Source organism: Nansenia antarctica (assembly GCF_963989245.1).
Source record: "Nansenia antarctica genome assembly, chromosome: 4".
NCBI classification, from domain to species: Eukaryota; Metazoa; Chordata; class Actinopteri; order Argentiniformes; family Microstomatidae; genus Nansenia; species Nansenia antarctica.
This window is the reverse complement of record NC_137689.1, coordinates 18,890,965-18,905,367: the sequence shown is the minus strand read 5'-3', so window position 1 is coordinate 18,905,367 and position 14,403 is coordinate 18,890,965. Positions and strand designations below refer to the sequence as shown.

The 14,403-nt window shown below is 48.3% G+C and overlaps 1 protein-coding gene across 1 annotated transcript in view; it reads left to right on the top strand.

Moving 5' to 3' along the window:
• The window catches only part of nlgn2b (neuroligin 2b), a gene marked incomplete at both ends in the record, with an annotated part of 33,647 nt that overhangs the window by 14,392 nt on the left and 4,852 nt on the right, over positions 1-14,403 (top strand). The window contains 2 exons of the mRNA XM_080529754.1: positions 4,964-5,113; positions 13,765-13,950. Of these exons, the coding sequence (XP_080385880.1) occupies positions 4,964-5,113; positions 13,765-13,950 (336 nt within the window). The remainder of the gene's footprint in view (positions 1-4,963; positions 5,114-13,764; positions 13,951-14,403) is intronic.

The window sequence follows — 14,403 nt, the reverse complement described above, 5'->3', positions numbered from 1 at the left end:
CCCACTGTATACACGTGGGACACTCCAAAAACACTCAATGTCAAGAGAGAGAGAGAGAGAGAGAGAGAGAGAGAGAGAGAGAGAGAGAGAGAGAGAGAGAGAGAGAGAGAGAGAGAGAGTATCTCGTATCTTGTATCTCCCACAGGATTCTAGACTCCTTAGCCCCCCTGCTTCAGATAAGTGACACTCTCCTGTCCTCGGTGTGCCAGTGTGAGTGTGTGGAGTAGTGTGTGTGGCTGGTGACTGACTGGTGACAGAGGGAGGGCTGATCCATTAGCAGAGCGTCACACCCAGGGCTCTGCTGGCCTGGTAATGCTCAGATAATTGAACTTGTTTACATCTCCTCTGGGAAATCAGTATGGGGCTCACAATACACTGGAGGGAGAAGAGAGGGGATGGGAATGGCGGGTGGGTGTGTGTGTGTGTGTGTGTGTGTTTGATTGTGCATGTGTGTGTGTGTGTGTGCATGTGTGTGTGTGTGTGTGTGTGTATGATATTGGATCTGTGAAAGAGGGATAATATATATTATATTTAGTGTCAAGGTTCATATCTCTTGTGTCATGTAATGTAAAGTGTAATGGAATATTGCGTGTGTGCACATAAACATCGGTGTGTGTATGTGTGTATGTGTGTGTGTATGTATGTGTGTGTTGTGTGTGTGTGTGCGTTGTGTGTGTGTGTGTGTGTGTGTGGTGTGTATATGTGTGCGTGCATGCGTCCATGCATGCGTGTGTGTTTGTGCGCGCGAGTGATGCGCTCTGGTGCATGTGTAACCTGAGATTCAGGTGGTGATGCAGGCGGGTGTGCAAATACGTGAGTAGAATGTGTTACCACGGCAACAGGCATTGAGTGAGTCAGTGCAATGGAATGGCTGGTGCGGTTCTATTAGAGAGAGAAGAGGCAGTTTCCATAGCGACTCAGCATCGCAGCTGCCTATGCATGAGTGTGTGTGTGTGTGTGTGCTTGTGTGTGTCTGTGTGTCTGTGTGCACGTGTTTGAATGTTCTTGTGTGAATCCTGTGTGAATCTCTCTGTCCGTGAACAGACCTTGCCGTGTACGACTTCATTTTATCTAATCCTTTCCTACCATTTTCTTGTGACGTGACTCCCCCCCCCCCCTCCCCCCCTCTTCCTTTCTCTCACCCTGCCTGTCTGTCTGTCTCTTTCCCCATCTCCCTCTCCAGAAGCTCATCAGGGTAAACAGATGCTTTGGCTGTTATTTATGTTTCCACTTGGTCTGGCTTTCATATGAATTATCCACAGGCCCTGAACAGCGCAGACGCTCAGGATAACTGGGCAGCACTGGCAGGACTGGCAGCTCTGCTTTGTTAAAGACACACAGACCGTACCACCGCTTTAGAGAGGGAGGGGGGACAGAGACACAGACCGTACCACAGCTTTAGAGAGGGAGGGGGGACAGAGACACAGACCGTACCACAGCTTTAGAGAGGGAGGGGGGACAGAGACACAGACTGTACCACAGCATTAGAGAGGGAGGGGGCAGAGACACAGACTGTACCACAGCATTAGAGAGGGAGGGGGGACAGAGACACAGACTGTACCACAGCATTAGAGAGAGAGAGGGGGCAGAGACACAGACCGTACCACAGCATTAGAGAGAGAGAGGGGACAGAGACACAGACTGTACCACAGCATTAGAGAGGGAGGGGGGACAGAGACACAGACTGTACCACAGCATTAGAGAGAGAGGGGGGACAGAGACACAGACTGTACCACAGCATTAGAGAGGGAGGGGGGACAGAGACACAGATCGTACCACAGCATTAGAGAGAGGGGGGGCAGAGACACAGACTGTACCACAGCATTAGAGAGGGAGCGGGGGCAGAGACACAGACTGTACCACAGCATTAGAGAGGGAGGGGGGACAGAGACACAGACCGTACCACAGCATTAGAGAGGGAGGGGGGACAGAGACACAGACCGTACCACAGCATTAGAGAGGGAGGGGGCAGAGACACAGACTGTACCACAGCATTAGAGAGAGGGGGGGCAGAGACACAGACTGTACCACAGCATTAGAGAGAGAGGGGGCAGAGACACAGACTGTACCACAGCATTAGAGAGGGAGGGGGGGCAGAGACACAGACCGTACCACAGCATTAGAGAGGGAGGGGGGGATAGAGACACAGACTGTACCACAGCATTAGAGAGAGAGGGGGGACAGAGACACAGACTGTACCACAGCATTAGAGAGGGAGGGGGGACAGAGACACAGACCGTACCACAGCATTAGAGAGGGAGGGGGGACAGAGACACAGACTGTACCACAGCATTAGAGAGGGAGGGGGGACAGAGACACAGACTGTACCACAGCATTAGAGAGAGAGGGGGGGCAGAGACACAGACCGTACCACAGCATTAGAGAGGGAGGGGACAGAGACACAGACTGTACCACAGCATTAGAGAGAGGGGGGGCAGAGACACAGACTGTACCACAGCATTAGAGAGGGAGGGGGGACAGAGACACAGACTGTACCACAGCATTAGAGAGGGAGGGGACAGAGACACAGACTGTACCACAGCATTAGAGAGGGAGGGGGGACAGAGACACAGACTGTACCACAGCATTAGAGAGAGAGGGGGGGCAGAGACACAGACCGTACCACAGCATTAGAGAGGGAGGGGGCAGAGACACAGACTGTACCACAGCATTAGAGAGGGAGGGGGCAGAGACACAGACCGTACCACAGCATTAGAGAGGGAGGGGGGACAGAGACACAGACTGTACCACAGCATTAGAGAGGGAGGGGGGACAGAGACACAGACCGTACCACAGCATTAGAGAGAGAGGGGGCAGAGACACAGACTGTACCACAGCATTAGAGAGGGAGGGGGGGCAGAGACACAGACTGTACCACAGCATTAGAGAGGGAGGGGGGACAGAGACACAGACTGTACCACAGCATTAGAGAGGGAGGGGGGACAGAGACACAGACTGTACCACAGCATTAGAGAGGGAGGGGGGACAGAGACACAGACTGTACCACATCATTAGAGAGGGAGGGGGCAGAGACACAGACTGTACCACAGCATTAGAGAGAGAGGGGGGACAGAGACACAGACTGTACCACAGCATTAGAGAGGGAGGGGGCAGAGACACAGACTGTACCACAGCATTAGAGAGGGAGGGGGGACAGAGACACAGACTGTACCACAGCATTAGAGAGGGAGGGGGGGCAGAGACACATACCGTACCACAGCATTAGAGAGGGAGGGGGCAGAGACACAGACTGTACCACATCATTAGAGAGAGAGGGGGGACAGAGACACAGACCGTACCACAGCATTAGAGAGGGAGGGGGGACAGAGACACAGACTGTACCACAGCATTAGAGAGGGAGGGGGGACAGAGACACAGACCGTACCACAGCATTAGAGAGGGAGGGGGGACAGAGACACAGACCGTACCACAGCATTAGAGAGGGAGGGGGGACAGAGACACAGACTGTACCACAGCATTAGAGAGGGAGGGGACAGAGACACAGACCGTACCACAGCATTAGAGAGGGAGGGGACAGAGACACAGACTGTACCACAGCATTAGAGAGGGAGGGGGGACAGAGACACAGACTGTACCACATCATTAGAGAGGGAGGGGGGGCAGAGACACAGACTGTACCACATCATTAGAGAGGGAGGGGGGACAGAGACACAGACTGTACCACAGCATTAGAGAGGGAGGGGGGACAGAGACACAGACTGTACCACAGCATTAGAGAGGGAGGGGGGACAGAGACACAGACTGTACCACAGCATTAGAGAGGGAGGGGGGACAGAGACACAGACTGTACCACAGCATTAGAGAGAGAGGGGGGACAGAGACACAGACCGTACCACAGCATTAGAGAGGGAGGGGACAGAGACACAGACTGTACCACAGCATTAGAGAGGGAGGGGGGATAGAGACACAGACTGTACCACAGCATTAGAGAGGGAGGGGGGACAGAGACACAGACTGTACCACAGCATTAGAGAGGGAGGGGGGACAGAGACACAGACCGTACCACAGCATTAGAGAGGGAGGGGGGACAGAGACACAGACCGTACCACAGCATTAGAGAGGGAGGGGGGACAGAGACACAGACTGTACCACAGCATTAGAGAGGGAGGGGGGACAGAGACACAGACTGTACCACAGCATTAGAGAGGGAGGGGGGACAGAGACACAGACCGTACCACAAAATTAGAGAGAGAGGGGGGACAGACAGTAATATACTGCAGTGCTACAGAGAGGGGATAGGGAGACCCAGAGAGTGAACCACCAACAAAAAAAAGAATAAAAGAAACACAGAACGCAACAACGAACAATGAATTATCTTAAATGGCTTCCTTTCTTTGGCTCCTAGCTACTGAGGGTTGAAATATTGCAGTAGACTGAATTGTGCTTTCCCCTTCAAATATTCACGTATTTCACCTATCCTGTCCTCTCGGGTTAGTCGTGATGAAGGTCAATAGGCAAGGCAAGTCACGGCAAGTTTATTTGTATAGCACATTTCATACAACAGGGGCAATTCAAAGCGCTTTACATACAGCATTAAAAAATACAGCAAGAGGAGGACAGTAAGAAAAGAACATAGACAAGGAGACAGACGGACAAATAAACCAAAAAATACAATAATAAATTCAGACGGACAGATAAACAAAACAGCAAGAATCTCCGCAATGTACCACAACGCTAAAAGGGATTTAGAACGGCCCAGACATCTACACGGACAATGGTCTGATTTAACTGGATGTTGTGTCGCATTGAGTAGAGATATTTGAAAAACTATGCGGACGACGAGTTTCTTTTCAAATCCAGCCTGTTCTTGAAACTTCTCTTCCTCACAGGTTCCTAAAGTGTTTTGTGCTCTGTCCTTTCTCTCTCATCCTCCCATGTTTCCCGCGTGTGTGTCTGTGTGACCATGCGTATGTGTGTGTCCATGTCCGTCTCTTTCTTGCAGATATCCGCGACCGTAGGAAGAAGCCGGTGATGTTGTTCATCCACGGCGGATCCTACATGGAGGGGTCGGGGAACATGTTTGACGCCAGCGTGCTCGCAGCCTACGGCAACGTCATCGTGGTCACCATGAACTACCGTCTGGGCGTGCTCGGTGAGTCTGCCGCCGGCTCACAGTGACATCTCTTCCAGGAAGCACCATCAGGCCTTGGGCCGTGAGTCATGACCAAACGTTCATACGACAGATTATATACTATATCCTAACCATACAACATACTATTTAGGCCATACATGTAAGCTGTACTACCTCTCAATCATACTGAGATGTTGTCTGTGGCTCAACCTCTCCAGTGTCGTTCGCTGTAATTGGTTCCATGTCTCTGGAGCACATCCCTCCTACACCCTTTACGTGTTCCATTGAATTGTAGGACAGAAAAACAGAATGTACTTCCTGATTAGTGTGCAGTGAATTCCTACAAACATCTGGAAAGACAGATGAAGTATGACACCCTGGTACTTTAGCTACATACGGCAAAACGTTTTAATGTTGCATACTTTCGTCTCGGCGACAGACTCGGAGCGCTCCGCACACCCCACACGCTCCACACGCTAGAGTCTGTCAGACATAGCTTGTTCAGTGGTTACTTAGTAGTCAGATGTGGGTGGGCTGTTAGTGTTCAAAATGAAATTACTGACAGGCTGTCGCACCAAATGGAAAACTTCCAACAAGCTTTTTAGTTTTTAGACCATTGGACATCTCCTTTGCTAACTAACTAGCTAAACAAACAACAGCGTCGGGGTGTGTGAGGAGTTTTCTCACGCTGAATCAAATGTTGCCTTTCGAAGAAGATTTGGGTCTCCGTCTCAGAAATATAAGGATAACAGGTGTTGTGTCCGAGATACATCACCTGTGAAAAGAGGCTATCCATACTGAAAATGTCTACCGAGGAGGAGGCGGTATCAACGTTGGGTCACAGTATGGCTTGTATGGCTTGTCCTGTTTGAAGCTGTGGTGGCTGGTGGAGGTATAAATCGGAGGACGGCCTCATTGTAATGCATGGAAACCAATGGAGAATGGTAGCAAACACACTCGTTCGATACCTTTCCTAATTCCATTCCATGCATGACAATGAGTATCCTGTCCTCTGATTTCTACCTCCACCAGCCTCCCCTTCCTCCCCTGGTGTGAAACCTCTGGGCCACTGGACAGGAGGTTAGTCAGCTGTTCTAAAGGACTGCTGGCTGGGGTCTTCACAAGTGTTTGTATACACAATATCTGAGTTTCATATTGCGGTTGCCAGGTTGGGTAATATAATCTTGTTTGCTGCTGTATCAAGCCTGTCTCAACAAATCGGAGTAATGATAAAGAGAGACATTTAGGAACAAGTCCAAGAGCAGTACTGTACACAGACTGAAACGTGATCCAGAGCGGTCATTGGCAGAGCCAGCGGAGGCTTTGAACAGATTGAGACTCTGTCGAATGGGGAAGGTGCATCTGCAACCTCTGTCATACAAACTGGAAACATTAGCGAGTGGAGCGTGAGAACAATCCGACGTGTGAACTCGAGTTTCCTTAACGCACTGTTTCATCCTCGCACTGCACGCCTCTATGATGCACTGATCCAATGGTGGGCATGTTTGCAACGTTCCCAAGACATAGTAGTCGTTGCCTATGTGATTTACACGTGTGTGCGTGCGTGTGTGTGTGTGTGCATTGTTTGCCCTTGTGTGTGCAGTGTACAGTATTTATGACACACACACACACACTGACAGACAGAGGTGCAGCTCCTGCTGTTAAAAAGAGAAAGACAACTGCTCCACATATCAACATAAGGGTTTACTACATAATCTTTTAGTACGATCCAGTACTTGCGCACGCAAGCTCACATATGTCAACCTGATTTTAGACTCTGCTTGTTCCTTTAAGAGAGAGATAGGGGGTAGGAATGGGAGGGAGGGAGGGAGAGAGAGAGAGAAGGAGAGGTAGAGACAGATGAGAGAGGGAGAAACAGAGAGACAGAGACAGAGCTAGAGAGAGGGAAGGAGAAACAGAAGGGGAGAGTCTAAAAATAAACCATCAGAAGTGCTTTTTAATTCTGCACTGAAGCAAAGAATTCATTCAAATAAATGTTAATGCAATGTGGCCAGGGCCAACTGACATACTGTACATACACACATAGACCTACCCTTATCCACATACAGCATCTCATGCAATTTCATGAGGGTTTTCGAGCAAAATGATACGTTTGATGGATGCTTGGTTAATTCATGATGTGCTGTTTAGGCTTTGTGAAAGAAGAACAACGGGTGAATGGGAAGAAAATGCAAAATGTCTGCTGCTGTTAGTCCAGAGGTGTTCGGCACGGTGGGATTTAAGAGAGTGTCTCCAACCCAACGCTGCTCACCTACCTCCTGCTCCAGGCTGCTCCAGGCCTATAGAGCCTCCTGATTTGTGCTGCACAGCCATCTGTTCAGACTAATTAACTAATTAACTAATTAATGAACTCTGGGGAAGAGCCCACCACCGTCACTGGGCTGTGTGTGTATGTGTGTGTGTGTGTGTGTGCGAGAGAGAAAGAGAACCATTCTCACCTCAGGAGGAGAGATTAAACTCTCTCCTCTCTCCTCCTCTTCTCTTCTCTTCTCTTTTCTCTTCTCTTCTCATTTCTTCTCCTCTCCTCTCCTCTTCTCTCCTCTATTCTCTTCTTCTCTCTGCCTCTCTCCTCTTCTTGTCCTCCAACCACTCCCCCAACCTCTCCTTCTTCTTCTTCCTCTTCTTCTCATTGAACTTGTACTGTAATTCTGTGTGAGAGTTCATCTTATCTGTTTATTCCAACCCCCCAATTCCCCTTCCCCCCCCCCCCCCCTACCAACAAACACCAAATCCCTGAATTATGATTCCTCCCCAGATGCACTCAAGGACATTTGCTTTGAGTTATTAATACTTCGGCATACAGCCTGTTGGTTCGGATGTGCAGTATAATCTGGTAATTACAAACCCAGCTTATATTTAATAAACAGAGCTAGTAAATTGGGATTCTAGCATTATGAAAAAAGAAGATGTTCCTATTATAATGAGGTGATCATTTTGGTTATTGTGGCATCTGGCTGTCAACTGCCCCGTGCAGATGTACAGAGCGGAGGAAGCAGTTTATGAAATCAGAAGAGAGGGTACAGTATTATGTCATGGAATAATGGTTCATAGTGGGACACAACACACCCACATGGAACACAACTAGGGGAGGCCGGGGCCGTAGAAATCTGAGGACGGGCTCATTGTAATGCATGGAACGACAACCCTAATATATGACAACCCTAGTCGTCTATCTGTACAGTATAGTATAGTGGATAGTGTACATAGCCTTTATTTATGTAAACCAGCTCCTTCCCTTCTTGTGATTCTTTTTTAAAAGTGTTTTTTTTTTCCCTTTCCTAACACCAGGGGAGCCACCCCTCCTAAATTTCGTTGTTTGGTACCTGTACTGTAGCAATGACAATAAAGACCATTCATTCATTCATTCATTCATTCAACGGTATGAGGAATTGTTGTGTTTGATACCATTCCTCATGCCGTTCCACTGATCACAATATATGACATTCTGCATAGCCCAACAGTAAGAGACTGGAGAAAACACAACGTAAGATCATAACAGTACTATACGCACAGTAGAACAGTTGTTTTCATGAAATACAGAGATTCTAATAAAAAGGACACAAGTGATACGGTTGATCTCGACGGTAACCAGACAATGCACAATGAGCAATTGCACTTATGAGTGCAATTTTACGCTGTTAGACATGGGCTCCTGTTTACAACAAAATTTAAAAAGAACAAACCGTCCATGAGCAATTTACCTCAGAAAGAAGAAAAAAAAAACACGCAGATTCTCTTTGTGCACAGCATCATCAGTGGGAGGAAAAAATAGCTTACAGTACGGTACAAGCTCAGGCTGCACAAACAGACGTAATTTCACATGCACCGTATTATGTATAGATGTAGGTTGACCTCATTAACGGACTGATTCATATACAGTACACAAATATCTCTCCCTCTCAGTCTCTCGCCCCGATCTCCGAACCAACCTCCACTCCCATTGGCTTACTGTAAAAGGCATTCTCTTTACCTCCTTTTTTGTCTGTCAATCTATCTCTGTCTATATTTCTCTATGTTGATCTATCTCTCTCTCTCTCTCTCTCACTCACTCTCTCTCACTCTCTCTACTCACTTATGGTACATGAGCAGTCTGCCCTTAACCATATGGTGGTTCCCCTCCCCCTAACGCACAGGGACATTGTTTGAGAACGGCACTATCCCTCCCTCAGGGGAGGCTGCTGGAGGTAGACATAGGAGGACAGGCTCATTGTAATACATAGAATAGAATGAGGAATGGAATCACACACGCACACACGTGTTTGATACCGTTCCATGCAGTCCAAGGAGCCCGTCCAAGGAGCCGGTCCTGTCTCCCTCCAGCAGCCTCCACTGCCACCCCTTCATCTCAGCTGTCCATCACTCTCCACCAACTGTTTTGTAATATGTTTTGTGATGTTATGTATGTTGATGTTATTCTTCTTTGTTGTATGTTTTAGTGATTGTTTCTTGTATATGCTTTGTGTGGACCACAGGAAGAGCTTTGCATCAGTTAATGTGGATCCTAATAAATCAAAATCAAATCTTATCTCAAGAGTGTATGTGAGAGAGAGAGAGAGAGAGAGAGAGAGAGAGAGAGAGAGAGAGAGAGAGAGAGAGAGAGAGAGAGAGAGAGAGAGAACCATGAAACCCTCTCCTCTCCTCTCTTCCACTCTCTTCACATATTCATGTATTCACAGATCTGTTTGTTCAGTGACTGACTGGTTCTGTTCATTTCTGACATGGAGGACTACTGACAGGCAAGGCAGTCTACACTCACTCCTATGTCTCTATACACCTGAGTAGTTGGCTGCACACACACTCTCCTACTGGCCTCACACACTCACACACACTCTCCTGCTGGCCTCACACACACACACACACACACACACACACACTCTCCTGCTGACTGCACACACACTCTCCTGCTGGCTGCACACACACTCTCCTGCTGGCTGCACACACACACACACACACACACACACACACTCTCTCCTGCTGGCTGCACACACTCTCCTGCTGGCCTCACACACACTCTCCTGCTGGCCTCACACACACACACACACACACACACACACACACACACTCTCCTGCTGGCCTCACACACACACACACACACACACACTCTCCTGCTGGCCTCACACACACACATACACACTCTCCTGCTGGCCTCACACACACACACACACACTCTCCTGCTGGCTTCACACACACACACACACACACACACACACACACACACTCTCCTGCTGGCCACACACACATGCGTGTGTGTGGTGTGTGTGTGTGTGTGTGTGTGTGTGTGTGTGTCTGGCGCAAAAAGTGCCCATTACAAAAGTGCCCATTAGAATAGGATATATTAGAAACCTATTATTCTGTAATGATAATAGCAATTCTAAAGGTTTCCCTGGTCAGCCTTGATCACATTGTGAACACAATCGTCACATTGTGTGCCATCAATCGTTCACAATGTCAGCCTGATTACTCTCATTCTGGTGGTATTGTAATGAATGATCCTATTGGCTGGTATAATGTTACCAGAGCTCTCTGGGTGACACTTGAAATGCTCTCTATCTTCTATTTCTTCTCTAGTTTAAATGGACCTCAATCCATTACTCAATATCCTCCCTTTTTGTCTCCCCCCTTCATTTCTTTCTCTCTATCTCTCGCTCCGCCAAGGTTGAAGACTCTCTTCACAGTTCCTTGGCCGTTACCTAAAGCGAGTGTTGAATATGCATGAGCTCGGCCTCGTAAACTGCTGCTCTCAGCGGTAAAGTCGGCAGGAAGCCCAACTCAGCAGACAGGAAGAGTATCGAAAAGAAAACTTACTGAGAGAGAGAGAGGAGCACAGAGAGAGAAGGAGAGAGAACTGTGTCTGACTTATCTTAAATATATATAACCATATTTCTTCTCTCTCTCTCTCTTATCCTTTCGAGGGCTGAAAAGGAAGGGCTTTTAGCTTGTGTGAGCATGCCTGTACAGTACCAGTCAAAAGTTTGGACACACGTCCCCATTCAATTGAACTGGTACTCCATATGTATCTGAGTGTGTCTGACCCTGACTCCATGTGTGTGTGTCATGTCTGTGTGTGTGTGTGTGTGTGTGTGCGCGTGCGTGCGTGTGTGTGTGTGTGTGTGTGTGCACGCGCATGTGTGTGTGTGTGTGTGTGTATGTGCACGTGCATGTGCGTGCGTGCGTGTGCGCGCATGTGTGTGTGTGTGCGTGTGTGCGCGTGTGTCCACTAGAAGATCTCTCTGACTGAAGCTCTGGATGGTTGCCAGGCAACAGAGGCAGACAGCTCAGCAAGAGGCTGCTATGAGAGACATCATCTTCATGCCTCTGGCTTTGGCCAGCGGTGTAGGTCATAAGTGACAGGTCAACGGTCACTGAGTCACAGGAGGCTAAGAGTCTGTCCCTGACTGGGATGATCCCACCCGCTTCAGACACACGATATGAGACGCCAGAGTCTCAGTCATCACGTTATCACCGGTCCAATCACCACGCAAGGATTGGCGGCCAATCCGAGTGAGAATCCTGGACGAGAACCACCCAGTCGCTGATCTCCGTAATCGGGATCTTGATCTCTGTGTCAGTGTAACTCTTGATCACATTTTTAATCCCCCCCCCCCTCCCCCCCCGCCATCTCTCTCTCCTTCTGGCCTCTCTCTCTCTTTTTTTGTTTGTTTGTTCATGTTCACCCCTATTTTGGTCCTCCCCGCCTCCCCTCATCTTTCTCTCAGAGAGACAGACCTTGGTTAACGACTTTAATTAATTCGATCTAATCTCTTCGTACCATTTTCTTGTGACGTAATCCCCCCCCCCCCCCCCCCTCTCTCTCTCTCTCTCTGCCCTTACAGCTCCCATTTCAGAGGTCAGGTTGCTTTTGTGTTCAGCCCTATTTTGGTCTCTTTTCTTTGGCTGCGGAGCTCAGGGCTGTTAAAGCAGCACCAGATGAGTGAATGGCTGGCGTATGTCTCTCTCTCTCTACCTCTGGCCTGCCTCTCTTTCTCTCTCTCTCTCTCTCTCTCTCTCTCTCCCCCTCTCTCTTTCCCCCTCTCTCTCTCTCTCTCTCTCTCTCTCCCTCTCTCTCGCTGCCCTCTGCTCCTTACAAACTGGGTCCATAGAGAATACAAAACCCTCTCCTGCAGCAATGGAAGGGTTTTAGAACATATTTTCTCTCATGTAGTGCAGCTCCTGGAGTTGTGATTGCCCTGACCTACATGCTCTCAAACCATTGAGCTTACATGCATTCTCTGTTCAAGGACAACACTGTCACAACACTGTTAGCTCTCTAAGTATTGTGGTCTCATAGCACATGTAGCACGCGGTGAAGGAAGAAGAAATACGGTCATTTCCCAACCATACCTATTTGTCTCATACAGTACCTAAGGTGGTGAGAAACAAGAGCTTCTTAGAAAAATACGATTTGACGGTATAATCACCACTCATAGGATTTCCCTATTACTATCATTTGGTTATTCACAAAGTGGTGTCTTAACACTCGTCTGGTTCCACCTGCAGCGTTCTTATCAAGCTCCTTGCCTCGTGCATCTCTTGTATGTCACTGCCACAGGCGTTAATCATGGTTGGCATTGTTTACAGTCCGCCCATGCAGTAACTATCCAGTTCAAACCGCCAATTAGCCAGGCTGACAGGCAGGCCATGTGTGGCAGAGCTGCCCTCTGCTCGTAAAGCAAACCCCCCTAGACACACAGACACTGTGGTCCCTGTGTGTGACCAGGGTTTTATATGTGTGTGTGTGAAAACAACAGTAACACCTATTAGCTGTTGAACATGGATATGGTGCAGGAAATAATGGATTTATAAGGTGGTAACATGTTTTAGCATATCTAAAAATGGTATGAGTGTTTCTGAGAGTGTTTTGTGTGTGTGTGTGTGTGAGTGTGTGTGTGCGTGTGTGTGTGTGTGTTTGTGTGTGTGTGTGTGCGTGTGTGTGTGTATATGTGTGTGTGTGTGTGTGTGTGTGTGTGTGTGTGTGCCTGCCTGCCTGCCTGCTTGCGTACCTGCGTACCTGCGTGCGGGTGTGTGTGTGTGTGTGTGTGTGTGTGTGTGTGTGCATGTCTTATGTGTGCACATTGGAAGCAGATGAAACACGTGTCTACTCTGCCTCTCCTCTCCACTAACGAGCTCTCTTTACTGCGTTCATTTAACGACATGGGTATTAAAAATGAGTGTCATTGCTTTTATCAGATAATACAGTGCTTGACTAATTTGGCAAAGTTTTCCGTAAAAAGCACTTGAGGCTGCTAACAAGCTGAAGCCTCGTAAACACACAGGCGACAGCCAGAGGATGCCATCTTTGTGGGGGACATTAAAAATAAGAAGGAAGCAATACTAAATTCTGTTTCCCTCTCTCTCTCTAAATGTCTCCCTGCACCTCCACCAACCTACATCTTCTCTCTCTCTCTCTCTCTCTCTTTCTCTCTCTCTTCCGCCTCCCTTCTTCCCTCTCTACTACCCGCTCTCTCTTCACTCATCAATATGTCCTTTCTCTCTTCTTACAACTTTTTCACTCCTCTCCTACTCATCCTGTTCCATGAATGGCTCTTTGGCCCTCTTTCTCTCTCTGACCCTACCTCATCTCTCCATCTCTTTATGCTCATCTCTCCATCTCTTTATGCTCATCTCTCTCTGCCTTGGTCTCTGTGCTCCAGGCTTCCTGAGTACAGGGGACCAGTCAGCCAAGGGGAACTACGGGCTGCTGGACCAGATCCAGGCTCTGCGCTGGCTCAACGAGAACATCGGACACTTCGGAGGAGACCCCGAGAGGATCACCATCTTCGGCTCCGGTGCGGGAGCCTCCTGCGTCAACCTGCTCATCCTCTCGCACCACTCTGAGGGTAAGGGCTCGTCATCGCCATGACCACTGTCGTTGTCCTTCATCTTCATCTTCATCCTCATCATCGTCAGAGTCATTTGCTTCAATATCAACAATAAAAAATAGCACAAACATAAACAACAACAAACACCTCATCCTCATTATCATCCCCATCAACATCATCATCATCAACAATATTATATGAACCTTTGTGGTCGTCATCGTCATCATCATCATCATCATCATCATTCTAAATAAATGTTTTAGCAATCCTATTGAGGTATGTCTAATGGAAACTGTTGTCTAGTGGAGACAGTGCCCTCTGATACATGAGTGAGTGAGACAGTAGAAAGGATTTGTGAACTCTAAGACTACATATGTAAATGAATATGAATGAGACTGAGTGGGTTATGAGATTACGCTTATGGACCATGTTAATATGGATATGACTCTGAAACGGTCTCACAAGATGAAA